This window comes from Sinohyriopsis cumingii, unplaced genomic scaffold, assembly GCF_028554795.1.
Source record: "Sinohyriopsis cumingii isolate HCF-2022 unplaced genomic scaffold, ASM2855479v2 utg000229l, whole genome shotgun sequence".
Lineage (NCBI taxonomy): Eukaryota > Metazoa > Mollusca > Bivalvia > Unionida > Unionidae > Sinohyriopsis > Sinohyriopsis cumingii.
The window spans coordinates 756634-773802 of NW_028315879.1; the positions used below are offsets into that span (position 1 = coordinate 756634).

Here is a 17169-nt window from a genome sequence, read left to right on the forward strand (position 1 = left end):
TAACTTTTCTTGCATTGGGTTGTGTGTTAAGATTTAAGAAATAATGACCTGAAGCAAAGTAATGTCTTACTCAAGTAAATCAATGTTACATAATGATTGTAAAGGAGAGAAAAAGTTTTAATGTTAGAATTTGTATAACAGTTTTTGAAAGACGTGTATTGCATTTGTGGTTCACAATTGATGCTTTAATGTAAGAATTTGTATCATAGCTTTTAAAAGATGTGATTGTGGTGTGGTTCATAGTTGAGGTTTTAATATAAAAATTTGTATGAGTTTTTGAATGATGTATATAGAGATTATACATTGTAATGTGGTTCACATTTGAGGTTTTGTATATTTTTCCATATTTTATATATATATATATATATATATATATATGTATGTATGTATGTATGTATGTATGTATTATGTATGTATGTATGTATGTATGTATGTATGTATGTATGTATGTATGTATGTTGTCTTTCACAGGTGCAAAATAATTTGTATTTTTCTTCTGCTACAGGATATAGATTGGGTGCAGACAGAAAAGCATGTGTTCGAGACAGCCACTAACTATCCATTTCTAGTTGGCCTCCATTCCTGCTTCCAGACTCCATCCAGGTATAACTTTTTGGCAGCTTTAGCTTTAGTTAGCCAACCCAAAAAAGTCCTGTCAACTATCAGTCAGCTATGAAATGTTAGGAGCTATGATGGCTTAGTTATTTATGTGCCGGAATTGTGACCAGAAGAGTGTGGGTTCAGATCTTACCAAGATCATCGGCAGTTTAGTTGTTCTCTCATGGTGTAGGGGACTTTACTTTAATTGCCTTTTCATAATATAACCTTTCATATATTGATGTACTTTTAAATGCCAGACCAAAACAAAACTGATAATATATTATCACAATTATCTGGTTCATATATATGCAAAATACAATTCCTCTGAAACAACTCATTTTTCCTGTGCTTTCTCTATGGAATATTACATGACTTGCAAAGTTTAAGACATTTGTAGGATTTTTTTCAGTATACCTTATTTAATTATATGCATAGAATTTAGAATTAACTCCCTTGAAAGCAAAGTTGTCTGTTCATTGGATCATCATCTCTTAAGAAAGGTATTGAAGAAATTTGACGTAAAATTTTAATAATTGCCAGGATATTTTGGACGTTTTCTTCATTGTACTTTTCTCAGTGTTAAACTCACCAATGAGATCCAGTGAGACACATACCCTCTTTACTGCAGCAGTTTAAAATAAGAAGAGGAAAATTAGTAGCTGGGTGAAAGCTGAGCATTGGACATTCTTTACACCGGTTGGATTCTTTGCAACCAAAACTGACCTAGTCAATTTCCCAGAGATAGTGTATGAAACTTTTACATCAACCTTTTTCTTGTATTTTAGACTGTTCTTCGTGATAGAGTTTGTAAATGGTGGAGACCTGATGTTCCACATGCAGAGGCAGCGACGCTTGCCAGAAGAACATGCTCGATTCTACTCAGCGGAAATATGTCTTGCACTTAATTTCCTGCATACAAGAGGTTTGTAAGATTGATCATTGTCAAACTAGCCTTGACGGAATCTATACATAGTGTTTACATTGATGACCGTGTGCATGTTCATATATCTTTATGTCCATCTGTCTCTCTGTCTACATGTAATAGATCAATATCAGTGTTAAATATTTTAGATTAAGCTCATTGGTAAAGTTTTCTAGATTAAACTCGTACAGTGTTTAGTTAAAGTTGTTTACATTAATTTCATTGTTAGAGTTATGATGAAAGAAGTAAACAGAAATGGTATTACAATTGCAAATTATATGCATTTTATATGACTTTTATGAAGTGCAGTTATATTCTACAAATTTGTGGGATATCATGACTTCAGAGACATAGATTTCCCTGTACCTTCAGCAGTCTCCACTTCAGAGACTTACATTTCCCTGTACCTTCAACAGTCTCCAGTTAATTTTCATGTTCATCTTAAATTTCAGTCACTGGCCATAATATATTTTTTGATTCATAAGTTAATGATTACATAAAATAGTTTTCAGTTAGTCTTATTCTGTTCTTATGGTATGTCCTCATCAATGGTCATCATAGTGTATTTCCTTTGTTCTGTATTGCTCATCTTCATGTTTGCATTTATTTGAAAGGGTTTATCTTCCCCAGGTTTTTTGTTCAGTTCATCCTTTTCATTTTTAAAATTTCGCTTTTAGCTGGCACCATATATCCACTGTTGTGCTGATGTGTAATTATGCTAATACAGTCAGACTTTCAAAACTGAAAACCTTTGTGACTCCAAAAGAATTTTAGTTTTGAGAGGTTTTCAGCTTACTGAAGTTTTTGCAAATGTGATATATCATTTCCTAAGCACTAGTGCAATGAGCGGGAGAGAGATGATAGATTACAACACTTAATGTTTTTGGTCCTAGAATGGTTAAACCATTGCCAATCATGATCATTCCGTTTGTCAGCTTGATAACATTGAAGTGATTCTTTTTCTTTGCATTGCTGTTCCTTTCAGATTTATTCTTGTAGAATTCCATTTTCTTTAGAATACTGAAACAGTAGATGTTCCTATGCTGAATCTTTCGCCTGGTTTCTTTAGTGTTGGTTTTGACACAGATTCATATACATGTCAGATTAATTTTTATCTCATCAAGATTGTTCAGTCTTTTGACACTTTGCTGGTCATTTTGTCATCTTGACATGTGAGTGAAGGCAAATAACTGCCATGGCTACTTAAATACATGTATGTAATGAATTTTATTCCATTGAAAATCATTTATGTCAATCTGGGTTTTTAATTGAAATTGATTTTTTTGTTGATGTCGATGACTGAAGTGTTAGAAGTCAGGCCTTAGGTCTGGTTAATAAAGGCCCTGATATTTAATTTAAAAAAACAACAACCCCAAACCCAAAAATGTACTGTTGATCATAAATATTAATAAATAGCATCTATAAAAATTAGATAATGAGATGAACATGATCTTTCTTAAATGGCTTACCTATGGACATTTGGTTTTTAATAATGAAAGTTAAAAGCAAGGACTTCAGATTAGTCTTTTTTAGCCATAATCTGTCAATGTGCATGTCAATATTGTTTTAACCTTTCATGCCCTTAGGATATTTTGCTGATCATAGTTAGCTTCTTCCAGTCTGTATCAGGAATATAATAGCTAAACTACATTTCCATGTTAGAAGTGAGATTTGTGAGCCAGGTGATTGATCTCTTCTTGAGCCTCTTGTTAGATCTACTGATTAAAGGCAAGAAAGCTTATGCAATGGTCCAGTGCCTCGCATCTCATGTCATTTGTGTCCTTGACAAAAATGAGGATTGTTATTTAGCTTGCATTAGGTGATTCATGAGATGTGATATGAAACTCAAGCTCTCTTTCTTCATTTCAGCTGTATCATGGATACTTTGATTTTTGGTTTTGCTTTTACACTGACTTTTTGCATTGATTGATCTTCTGTCTGTTCATCTTGAGCAGATACATTTCAAACAAAATATTATTTTCAGGTATTTTAAGTTTGCGAACAACTCAATTATCATGTGTTAGTTTCGTGATTGATTAGTCACTTGTCATCTGTATCTTAAAGTTAAGTTTCTGAAGAGTAAAAGGACAGACTTCTTCTATCCATAATAAATATTTATTCAGAACTAACGTAATACAGAATAAGAAAACTTTTACTTGAAAATCATTCATTAGAGGCTTGTAAATCAAAACCAGGCATCAATACAATCTGATTAAAATTAGATCTCCGTTGTCCTACATGAAGATATGACAGGGACTGCTTAAGGGTCATGTTCTGGTGACCTTTGAATTAGCCACTGGAAATGCAGCTTTTGGAAATTTGAAAGTTAATCAACATGTTTGGCTCACATTGATGCCCTTTTATTATACTGGCCAGTCTTCCAAACCTGAAGATATAAGACTTCATCTAACTGGCTGATAAAATTAGTGATTATGGTGATAACATGGGTCACCAGAACATGGCCCTTAAGCAGTTGCTGTCAGATCTACATGTAGGACAGTCGAGTTCTGATTTTGATCAGATTGGCATCCTTATGGCGAGGTTTTACCTATGGCCAGGTTTTACTAAACCTTGAGTTTTTTCTCAGTTGTTCATGATTTTCTGCTTGATAGGTATTGTGTATCGAGACCTCAAGCTTGACAATGTGTTGCTAGACAGCGATGGGCATATTAAACTGACAGATTATGGCATGTGTAAGGTAAGTTAATGGAATCTTTTTATCTTGCCAGCGTTAGTATGGCACAAATGAGGTTATAATTTTTGAGTTAATGATTTACAAATTACATTACTTTTTAACACTTTTGATCGTGTGGATGTAATTTTCCATGGAACCTTGTTGGTTTTTTTTAATGGCCTTTTGCAAATTAAATAATAAAAATATATAATTATTACATAGATGAGTGTTCCAGCCTGTCTAAAAATGACAGGGCACTAGTTACCCCAACTCTGAAATGGGCACAGAGCATGTGCAGTTCTGTGGACACAGAGAAACAGAACATGTCCAGCTATAGAAATTTAAATATATATAGATGCTTTTAATTCATTTTACAGAGCCAAGATATTAAAAAAATGTTGTAACATTTCCTGCCACGTGCTAGGTTTTTACACTTTTAGTGCATTGGGTCATGAATAGGCATCCGTTTACATCGCCTGCAGACATGGAATAATTCCTAAAATTTTACAAGTGATTTAACGTTGGAAGTTGTTGTGGATTTAGTGCCATTTTTCAGCACATGATAGACTATACAGGGTGGCCAGTATACGAGGTGGAGGAAGAACATGAGAAAGGCTTGATAAGAACCACTGACCCGTGGCAAGCTACTGGTAAGCTTTCTCACGTAGCCATATTAACCAAACCTGAGACGAGAATGCATACAGACAGAGGTGAAATGGCAGAGATTGGTAAAGGCAAGTGCTTTAGACCACTCAGCCACTTGGGGCATTTTAAAATGTTGGGACTTTCAAACAAGTTTAGTTTAATTTTGACATTAATCAAAGTCAAGAAATTTCAGGATCATTATTCTTTCTTACTATATCATGTGCATGTAACCATTTGATCTTGTCTACCACACTCTCTTCTACTTCCATTTGATCTTGTCTACCACATTCTCTTCTACTTCCATTTGATCTTGTCTACCACACTCTCTTCTACTTCCATTAGCTCTAAAGAAATTCTGACACTGATCACAGCTCACTTATAATTTAATTAATTTTCTAATTGTAAATATTTTACTTCTATACTTTAATCTTATTTATATATCATTTAAAGAATTTTAGCATTTTTCTCTTTTCTCTTTGATAATTACATATTTATCTTTTTCATTGGAAGGGTTTAACGTCAGAACATATTTGCAATTTTTAATCTTGTGTGTTTTTGTATGTTTTGTTTGAGTGGGCTTCACGTGGGTTTGAGTCTCAGACTTGACCAATGTGGGTATGTCAGAAAGCTTGCCAGTACTTCCTGTTGGTTGGTGGTTCTAACTGGGGTTTTACCAGCTTCCTCATCCACCAGTTATACTGGCTGCCATGTGTAGCCTATCATGTGCTGAAAAATGGCTTTAAACCCAAAGCAAGAACATCACCAAATTCATGTACTATCACCTTGCATCTAACATTCAGCAACTTGAAGAATATGCAAGTTGGTTTATGTTGTGTGTTTTCTTCTATTTTAAAAAAAATTCTATCTATGCATTGATAAACAAAGTAACATCTGTAGAAAGCAATGTTTCTGTTAGAGAAAATACTCCTTGAAATCTAAAGGAAGTTCTTGAGACCCCTGACATGTCTTGGAAAAAACTATCCTGGGCTATTTTAACATGTGCTGGGTGCCATAACATGTTCATATATCCAAACTTTCATTTGCAGATCCTTTTTTGTTCCTGTCTCAATAAATGAAGCCTCAAAATGTTTCTTTTAATCAGTGGGGGAAATCACAAACTGTGCATACCATATTGGCACAGAATAAGGACTGTGTAGAGTTGCTCCCAGGGTACATGATCGTGTGATTTATGCAAAATTTGTACAAATTCACACACATGGAAAGCAGTGATGCACAAGAACTCCTGCAAATTAGTTTCAAGTCGTGCAAATGTATGATATATGCAATTTTATTCAGCTATTCATGACATTAGCCAGTAGAAATATCACAGCACATGTATTTTTTCGTGGTGTTTACGTATCTGGTTTCTTCAGCTTAACATGAATTGTTGTTAAACTTAATTTGATTGGCATCAAGGAAATTTTACAAATGCTTGCTTATTATATGGTCTTTCTAGAAGACCCAAAGTGGCTGATTCCCAGCATAGTTCATCTTCAGATGATCAGATGACTTCGTTTGGCAAATACTGGCTGATCATAGTGATGAAGGCAATTTAATTTTTAAAGTTAAGTATATCAGATTATTGGAGCTGGGGAAGTGTTAGTAGAGATACCAGTGAGTGATTCTGAAAAGAAAAGACAGATGGATATTGAAGGGTTATGTAAATTTTGAACTAGGACCATTTCCTCCTCCACCTCATTTTTTGTTCTACTCCCCCCTCCTTCTTTTCTTACAGTGGGGGAAATCCCCCCTTATGATAAAATCCTGGGAGCATCTCTGTGTATGTCATAAACTGCAAGATACAAACACAGAAACTAACAGTTATCAAATACACAAAAGAAATAAAGACTCGGCAAGAAATTGGGGTTGGGTACTGTGACCATTTGTACCAACATAGCTGGAATACTGTGTGGGTTTTGTTAATGTGGATTTGTTGCTTATAAGATTTTGAATAATTATTTTGTCTGCAATTAGTTAGCACCTTTACTGATATACTGTCAAATCGTTAGGCTGATCCATAATTTGTTAGCACCTTTATTGATATGGTTGTATTGGCTAGCCTTGAGTCAGATCTAGTTGTATTGGCCAGTTGTCTTGGGCAAGATCTGGTTGTATTGGACAGACATGGGTCAGTCAGGTTGTATTGGCCAGTTGTTTTTGGCCCAAAGGCGATAGCATTGCCTAACAAGATATGGTCAGGATGACTGAATTAGAAACATTACTGGTAACAAAAAAATTACAACAGTCATTTAATAATATTTCTGTTAATCAACACTGTTTAGTGTTACATCCTTACCTAATGTAACTGATTCAGGCATGTATAAAATGTGTAATACATTGAAAATAGCCAAAACCATTCAGTGAAAAGAGCAAGCTTCATAAAGGACCTTAATACAGGGCTTGTAAAATATATATTGCTCTATATATTTCTTGCTTAAAGCCCCTAAGAGGGTTAGTGTTAGGACTGGTTGGCCTGGTGTCAGAATAATGTGACTGGGTGGGACATGATGCTACATGTTTGCAGCATGATGCCCCTATGCTAGACATCACCATAAACTGCCATACTGCAGACATCGTAGCGATATGACTGAAAAATTGTTAAAGCCAAGTTAAAAATCCAAATCACACACACACATACACTGAATGTTGATTGTAAATGAAAATGGTACCAATCTGACCACAAGTATAGCTGCCACAATGTCCGTCTTGAAATTTTATTATTGCTACTTTACCTAGATGTTGGTCATACAGACTTCTTATAACATTAGGTTGGTCTTGAAAATGAAAATAATGCAAATCTGGTATCCAGTATGGCCACCATGGCTGCCATATTGAAATCTTATTGTTACTGCTCTGAAACAGAAAGTTTTATCAGGATGGGGTGTTCACCCAAAAACTTATGATTATGTCTTTGGTTGACCTAGCATTAAAGTAGTGCTTATCTAAAGTCCATTATGGTCAGTGATCTCCATCTTGAAAATCTTGTTATTGCTACTCTTTTTAAATGAAAAGTTATTTTAACATGTTTTTTAGTTTTTGTTATAAGAAGGGTTCTTATTGTGTCTAGTTGGTCCTAAATGAAAATCATGCAAACTGAACCTCAACATGGCAATAGTGGTGTCCATCTTGAAAATATGATTTCTACTCTTTATAAATGGATGGCTGTATGAACATGGGTTTTCACCAGCAGATACCTAGTTGGTCATAAATGAAAATGATGCCAACATTACATCCAATATGGCTGCCAAAATGGATGTTTTGAAAATCTTATCTTGAATTCTCGGAAATTCTTTTTGGCATTGAGCATCAGCCACTTCAAGGGACTCTTGTTTTTTTTTGTTTTTCCCAGGCATGTTTTACTGTATAAGCCCTGTATGAAGTCCTCCTAAGCCTATTATGAGGCCCTTTTGAGTATAAGCTCTCTACAAGGCCCTCTTTAATTGTTTAAGACATGTATGATTCCCTCTAGCTGTTAAAGGCCTGTATGAAGCTCTCGATAGCTATATAAGCCCTTTATGAGGCCTTTTATAGCTATATAAATCCTGTATGAGGCCTTTTATTGCTATAATGAGGCCTTTTAATGCTATATAAGCCTGTATGAAGCCTTTTATAGCTATGTAAGCCCTGTATGAGGTCTTTTATTGCTATAATGAGGCCTTTTATTACTATATAAGCCCTGTAGAAGGCCTTTTATAGCTATATAAGCCCTGTATGAGGCCTTATATAGCTATATAAGGCCTGCATAAGGCCCTCCATAGAGCTCATATCAAGCCTGCTTTGGCATTGCAGTTGCCAACCCTTGTGATTTTGCTGTAAGTCTTACGAAAATTACCCTTAAAATATGGACTTAAGGCATACAATCAAAAACTACAGAAAAATGATCATTGCCAAAAAATCTGGATATTTGGTTTGTCCGTGTTTGATTTGGATCTGGGTTTCATATTAGAATTAGTGAAATTAGTCAGAGAACCAGACTAACTTTACAGCAGCACCACAGATGCTTTAAATTGCACCTATTTGATCATGTGAAGCATCTGCATGATCAAACTGTTGATTATTTAAATTTTTTAAAAATGGCATCCAGAAAGCGATGCATGTTATAGACGAAAAGTAAAATAAGCTTCTTGAAAAGTGTTAATAATCAACACAGAAGAATAAAATGGAGTATTCAGATTCTTGTGAATAAAAGCTGGAAAGGACACAGTTGCGTTTATTGGACTTCACATGCCTATTTGATTATGTCTTGTGGTGGGAGATATGATTGGTGTTTTCATGTGAAATTGAAAAAGAATTTCCAAGAATTATGTCAAGTTGAGAGATAGCAACAAGCCATTGAGTTGTATAGGGTTTGGAACTAAAGTTTGTGCAACTGTACTAGTGGTAAATAAAGTTTACGCATACTTTACAACAATTTCAGTTGAACATAATGTTTATCATCGCTGTGTCAAACTTTTAATTACGTTTTCTGCTTTACAATGGCAGTTATTGATATTTTGTTTTACCTTACTGAAAACTGGTAATTCTAACAAAAAAAATCAACTGCCTTGCTGAGGTGGACTTGTCAGGGTTGGCAGGTCTGCCATTGTTTCATAAAGGCTGTTGCTAGTGTGTATTACACTAAGCTGATATTTAGAAGACTTGTTTTTAAAAAAAATTGCTCATCTAATTTTGACCAGTTTTTGTTAAAAGCATGATATGGCTGCTAGACGTGTATTAGGCAGGTAAGTAATCTTAGGCTCACTTTGGACTCTTGTTTAAAATTCCACTGAAACAGTATTGCTATGTGCAGCATAGAATTTAGTAGAATGTATCCTAAATCGTTGTGCATTGTAATTTTCCTCTTGCATGTGATGCTATTTGCATTGATCACCTACTGATTCTTGGGGATGTAGGAAGGACTCTGGCCGGGCGATACTACCAGCACATTTTGTGGAACTCCAAATTACATTGCACCAGAAATTCTTCGAGGGGAAGATTATGGTATGTTCATTATGAGCTGAATTGATTCAGTTTAGTTTAGCAGGTTATTAACTGATTGTTGTTCGAGATGTACACTGAAAACTTTCTTCCCATGTGTATAAACATGTCCTGGTATCCCATTAAAATCAAATCTTCTTACACCCCTTCAAATCTAAATGTAATATCCTGTAGATATAATTTTGGAATATGCTTTATTCTTAAAATTGATTTCATTTTGACTTGGGCAGAAGGTTTATGGTTTATTTCTTTGGATTTTGTACTTTGAAATAAGGATACAAATGCTTAAGCACATTGTTTGCATGAAAGCTTTCATTTTTGTTTCCCTACTTGGTAACTTTTTTCGCCCCAAAACTCTACTTCCTTTCTGTTTGTTTCCTTTTGAATATATAAAATACTTTCATGCTTAAATCTCCTTGCATTCCAATATCAAGTAAGCTATTCAAGGTAAAAGGGCATTTTCCCAGAGATTCGCAAATACATTAACAGGACTAAATATTAGCTTCCTATGTGCCATATGTGTGTCCTTGTTTCATATGGTTTATCACCTTTCTATTATGCAATATTCTGAAACTAAATCATAAGATGTGTTTTTTTTTTCAGAGGAATATATGTAAATATGGGTCTGTTTGATTTAGTTTCAGTAATATGACATTATTTATAAGGACTATTCCATTTAAACATACATGGTACCATGGGAAAGAACTTTAAAAAAAAATACATGCTGGGATACTCATATTGCCTAAAGAGTTCATATGAAAACAATAAAAAGTTATAAATGCATCTATGGGTGACTATTCTATAACACAAGTGCCTTCCCTAGCTTCCATGTATATTTTACTGGAACAGCCTTTTGACATTGATAACATTTTTTCTTTAATATGGATGCTTGTTACGGTCTTTTAATTATCATGTATGATTTAAATTGGAGAGAAAAAAGTGGTACAAGAATTATTTTCTTCTCATTTTACTAAACTTCCATGTTTTTTATCTGGAGACGTTTAAAATAAATTTCCTTTAGCCATTATTATGGAAAATACAATATTTATATATCTTCTTTAGGTCCGATTCAGCATAATGCTTAATGTACCACTTTAAAAAAAATTGAATTTCCTCTGAGGTGAAAAGCAGAGAAAAATTTAAGGAAAAAATTAAAAGCAAGCTTTCATGCTTTCATATTAAAGAAAACCATATACCCATTTAATTATATAGTTACCATGGTAACTGAAAAATTATTGTTTTATTTTGTTCCTCTTGCTTTATACTGACAGGAGGGTCTTGGGCCAGGAGAGTTTACTTGCACATTTTGTGGAACACCAAATTACATTGCTCCCGAGGTTCTTCGTGGAGAGGAGTATGGTAGATAATGAATCAATGAGCTGGCCTGCTATGCTTGACACATTTCATATCGCATAAAATGCATTTACCTATATATGTAGAGGATTTCACAGGACATCAGTTTTGACATGTAGATCGTAATTTACAAATATCGCTTGCAATAAATATAGTTGACCAGACTTGAGATAACAATGACTTTATTATTGTGAGTATTTTCTTAAAAAGCAGGAATTTTATTTTAAAACAAATATGTCATATCTAAAATGAGAATTATTGTATCCAGCAAAGATTGCTTATAATGTTTAACAGGGGACTGGGATTGTAGAATGTTATAACCAAGAAAGGTTATACCCTAATTCATCGTTTTTATGTTGTTTTTTTAAAAATGTTTATGTACTTGTCCATGTTGACGACATTGGACGTATAAGTAGCAAAAATTTATACTGGCATGATTATGTCCAGAACTCGCAATGCAGTGGTAATATATTTTCAGAAAACATACATTTGTAAAAATACATTTTATCGTGGAATAAAACCAAGAGGAACTAGTAAGCTTTAACATCCAATGAAAGCATCAACATTCATTTACATGTTCTAATTGGTGAATAATAACAATACTTTTTGTGTGAAAATGTAATTTTTCAGTAATTTAATGACTAATTAATTAGTCCTTTATTTATTGTCATTAGCCATGTTTTTAATTTTATTAATATGAAATTTTTTGTTGATTAATTTTTCAATGAGATGCAAATAAAGAATATTAGGTGTGTCAGGTACCATGGATCGTACTGAATCATTGTCATCTTCATCACTTCCAGTAGCAGACACATCAGTTGCTTCCTGGCAGTTGCTAATTTCATAAACTATATCCTTAGTTGTTAGTATCACAGATATGACATTGTTGCTATCAGTAATCCAAGAAATCAGATCCAAGTGACCACTCCAGTGGCCTAGTGGTTAGAGCATCTGCCATGGATGTGGGAGGTCACAGGTTCGAATCCTGGCTGAGTCATACCAAAGACTTATAAAAATGGTACTATCAGCTGCCTCGCTAGTTGCTCAGCATTAAGAGGTTAGTGTTAGGACTGGTCAGCCTGGTGTCAGAATAATTTGACTGCATGGGACATGATGCTACATGTCTGCAGCATGATGCCAAGTACTAGACATTACTATTAACTGCCACACTGCAGACGTCATAGCGATATAACTGAAAAATTGTTAAAGCTACGTTTAAAAATCCAAATCACACACACAGACACCAGACCCAAGTAAGTGTAACACAGCATAACAAGGGCATCATCATCATTAGCGACATCACTGTCACTGGTAATGACATCTGTGTGCTCACTAAACCCTGCCTTAACAAAACAGTTTGTAATTTCAATCCTTGGAAACATCATTCAATTAATGATAAATCTTAGTATATGCTCAATTTTCATAATGTGCATTTAATAATATGCACTGGTTCCCGCTATACGTTCACCCCAGCAAGAACGATGATTGATCATTTTGTACTGTCGGATCAATGCATAGGTAGATTACGAAGTGTGCACATTGTTTCAGATCACGAAGAGCACGCGATATCTGACCACCTCCCTATCCTTACTTCCCTTCGTACAGTGACCTGTGGGAGAGACTTCAGACAGTCTATGAAGAGAAACAACATAGCCTGGAATAAATTAAACGCTGATATCTTGAAAAACTATCAATCTGAGCTGGACCTTCGCCTGAAAACTTTAGATATAGATACTATTTCGGACAATGTTGATAGCTTTTACCAGCACATTGTTAATGCAATACAGCAGTCAAGCGACATCGCGCTTCCAAAGTCTAAATTCAATTATCATGCCAAACCATATTGGTCAAATGAACTCAAAGAAGCACATAAACTTCAAAGACAAGCTAGGTATACTTGGATAAATGAGGGAAGACCGAGGGGTAGTCAATTTAATTCTTACAGAGAATATAAAGATAAGAAGAGAGACTTTAGAAACGTTCAAAAACTGGCTGTGGAAAAATATATGGGGGAGGTGTATGAAGAAATTGAAAAAGCACATGAATGCGATGTAAGACACTTTTGGAAAATGATCAACATTAAGAGAGGGAACAATACAAATTTTTGTCAGGAACTATCAACTGATGGAGTTTGTGTCCGTGATGATGATTCCATCGCAAATGGCTTTGCTAGATACTATGAGGACATTCACACGCCGAATTTAAACCATAGTTTTGACGGAAACTTTTATGAATTTATAGAGAGAGAATTAAATCGGGGTCTACAGGACGAAGTAAGCCATATCGAGGCCTTACAGACCAGTATCAGTTTAAATGAAGTAAGAGAAATCATTAAAGGTCTAAAGAAATCAAAAGCATCGGGCCATGATCAAATTTGCAATGAACATTTGATCTATGGTAGCGACTACCTCATCGAGTGTATGACAATTTTATTTACTCGGATGATTGATCAATCTTACATACCTGTAGATTGCAAAAAAGGGTTAGTAATACCACTGTACAAAGGTAACAGAAAATCAAAGAACTCCCTCGAAAGTTACAGGCCTGTTACTTTACTGCCTGTTATCTACAAAACCTTTGAGAAAATTATTCATGAACGTTTGGTAACTTGGCTCAAAGATACTAATTCTAGTATACCCAGTTCACAACAACATGGTTACCAAAAAGGTTTAGGCTGCACAACAGCGAGTTTTGTGCTGTTGCAATCAGTACAATATAATGTAAACATGGGTTCACGGGTTTTTGCTGCTTTTCTTGATACAAAAAAGGCATTTGATACCGTGTGGCACGAAGGACTGCTTTTTAAATTATTCACGTTGGGAATTACGGGTAAATCCCTTTTGATATTTTTTAACATGTATACAAATTTACAGAGTAAAGTTCTTGTAAATGGGCAGTTTTCAGATTGGTTCTCAATTGGCCAAGGAGTGAGACAAGGGGGTGTTTTGTCAACCTTGATGTACACAATATTTATAAATGACTTGCTGCTACAGTTAGAAAATAGTGGATTTGGAGCAAAGATTGGATCCTTAGCTGTGGGAAATCCAACCCTAGCTGATGATATTTCACTTTTGGCTATATATCCTAGCAATCTACAAAAGCTGTTAGATATAGCATACGACTACAGTAATAAGTGGCGATTCGAGCTTAGTGTTACAAAGTCATACATTATCATTTTCGGACCCCAATACAAGAATTTTATCAATATGAAATGGTATCTTGGCCCGTCATGTTTGCCGGTCACCGATTCGGCAACACACCTGGGTCACCGGATTAACTCAAAGCTGACGTCGCATGACACAATACTCGATGCATGCAAGAAAGGGAAAAAATCTTTTCACGGTCTGTTTGGTATTGGCATTAAACCGAATGGTTTAAATCCTTTGGTTGCTGCAAATGTAATTAAAAAGGTAATTTTCCCTTCAATGTTTTATGGAAGTGAATTATGGTGTAACATTTCAAAAAGTGACCTCGCTTTATTGGATAAAACTCTGAGGTATTTTGCCAAACATTTACAAGGTTTTCCAATACATACAAGATCAGACATTGCCCTGGGAATGCTAGGATGGACATCAGCGCAGTCCGAAATTGATAGAAGAAAATTGATGTTTTTACACAGATTGTGTTTGATGCCTAACAATGTACATACTAAACGTGTGTTTAACGTTGCGTTATTTCACTTCATTCTGAGCGGATGCATGTCAAGCTGCGGGTTAATTTCAAATTTATATTATACCTCAAAGAAGTTTGACTTGCTCGGGTATCTAACTGATTATTTACATCATTCTGAAATTCCAGATAAACATAATTGGAAAGAAATTGTAAGGTCAAAAATTGTTGGTCTTGAAAATGGCCTCTGGAGAGTTCGTATGTCTAATCAAGCAGATTTTGATAGATTCTCTTCGATACACGAATACTTACGACCTGCCTCAGTGTGGCAGTCGGCTAAAACTAGACAACACACTAAGGTATTTACATATGTAGCTAAACTATGGGCTGCTGTTCCACAAACACAGCTTGATATGTGTATTAGATGTGGGAATGTTTATACAGACTTGATACTTCATTGTTGTGTTAGTTGTCCTTATATGTCGAACTTTCGAAATTCTTTCTGGGATTTCCTTACTGATAAATTTCCCCTGAGCCTGCACATTACGTTATTTAATGCAGAAGATGAGCTGCAACTACAATATCTTTTAGGTAAAAGGTTACCATCAGGAGTAATCGACAAAGAAAACTCCAAGCTATTCGTCCTGTATGCAGCATACTTTGTCATGAAGTGTGCAGCTATCTTCTGTAAATAAGGTACTGAAACTTGCAACTTATGAGTTGACGAACACTTTGTTGATTGATATTGTGTAAGAATTTGTATTCCAATATAGAATATTTTTTTTTTTTTTTTTTTTTTTTTTTTTTTATTTTTTTTATATTTATTGATTGTATTCAGATGATTTATTCTTATATCATGTAATCTTCCATGGAAGGAAATAAAGATGATGATGATGAACACTTTCTGTAGCCTTATGTAAAAATTAATTGGTTTCTTTTCCTGACTGGCAAATGTTTAGCCATTTTCACAACACTCTGAATTCTAAATGAACACAAGAGAGATTTTCTTAAAGCGGTACTAAATTAGCCATCCAAATGTAGAATAATACCTAAAGGATATTTCTAAATTATATAGTTAGAAAATGTACAAAAAAAACCCATTTGTTTTCTTGCTTTATTTGCATCAAGCCAGCGACATGTGGTTCTAAAGTATCAAATATAAGTGAGGCGTGATTATCATAACTTAGTTATCTGGTACCTATGTTTGACCTTTGACCTGATTATGAATGAGATAATTATCATGTTTTTGTTACCTGGCACCTTTGTTATTACATGTTTCTGTAAATGATGACCATTGTTTATCTGGCTTTGGTGCATCAGGTGATCAGTAAGTTATAATTGAGCTAATCTTCTCAGGCACACCATGTAAATCAAATGGTATAACCCAAGGGTCGGCAACCTATTTTACATAGTGTGACACTTTTTTTTACGGATTAATTACAAAATGAACCAGTTCATGCCACCAGTAAGAGATTAACACTTAAAATCGAGATTTTTCTCTGCCCTTTGCATGCCACACAAAACCTCTTGACATGCCACCTTGTGGCATGCTTGCCATTGGTTGCCGATGCCTGGTATAACCAATTAAATGTCATAACAAAGGAACATCTATAACAAAGTCTTTGAAATACATTAGTAATTAGGAATTTGGCAGGGAAAATGAAATTCAAACTAAGTGGGTAAAAGATTCATCCAAGATCATAATCAACAATCTTTAGCATTTGACAGAAATTGGATGAAATTCATTTAGTTAAGAACGAAGAAATGGAATATATGCATGTTTCAATAAAAAAAAAGATGTCTGACCAGCTGCCATATTAGACTGAAGTTTGACAAACTGAACTCAGATTTAATGGGTCACACTTTGCCTGCAATACAATAGGACAGAGGTTCACTGGAATTTTGAATTTGCAGCATTTGACTGTTATGTGTTTCTGATGCATACAGCTTGGGGTATTGCAGATCAAGATTGGGGAAAAAGCTGAAGTATTTTAAAATGGGGTGGGTGTTGTGCTATTAGATTCACGAACTGTGACATCAGTCATGAAGATTAAAGGGTACATCCAAATGAGTACCAAGCAGTTGCTTAAAGTAAGTTACTGTGATGTGTATTTCATTGATTCATAGTGATCCAGGTCACTCAAGTTTTAGTATAACTGTTTTAAAAAGAAATATTCTTATTTGCCTTTAAATTAAAAAGCTGTGCTCATGTGTTCATTCAAAAATTGAATTCTCTGTTAATTGATGAAGTACAAAACATGCAAATTTGATTCTGGGGTGAAATCCTCTACTATTTCTGCACAAAATGAATCATGCTCAAAGCCATTACTTGTTTATGTGATACTTTAACCTTTTTACAGGAAATGTAGTTTGTCACAAACAAAGCATG

General features: G+C 34.6%; 1 protein-coding gene across 6 annotated transcripts in view; it reads left to right on the forward strand.

Annotated features, from left to right (window-relative positions):
• LOC149774427 (protein kinase C iota type-like) overlaps nucleotides 1–17169 on the forward strand; it is a 109365-nt gene that overhangs the window by 63204 nt on the left and 28992 nt on the right. For 5 of the 6 annotated variants that reach the window (XM_089945212.1, XM_089945213.1, XM_089945211.1 and 2 more), the window contains 4 exons: nucleotides 506–603; nucleotides 1386–1522; nucleotides 4135–4220; nucleotides 9734–9821. In XM_089945212.1, the coding sequence (XP_089801338.1) occupies nucleotides 506–603; nucleotides 1386–1522; nucleotides 4135–4220; nucleotides 9734–9821 (409 nt within the window). Of the gene's footprint in view, nucleotides 1–505; nucleotides 604–1385; nucleotides 1523–4134; nucleotides 4221–9733; nucleotides 9822–11089; nucleotides 11178–17169 lie in introns of all 6 variants that reach the window. The other variant, XM_089945214.1, reaches the window with a different exon arrangement.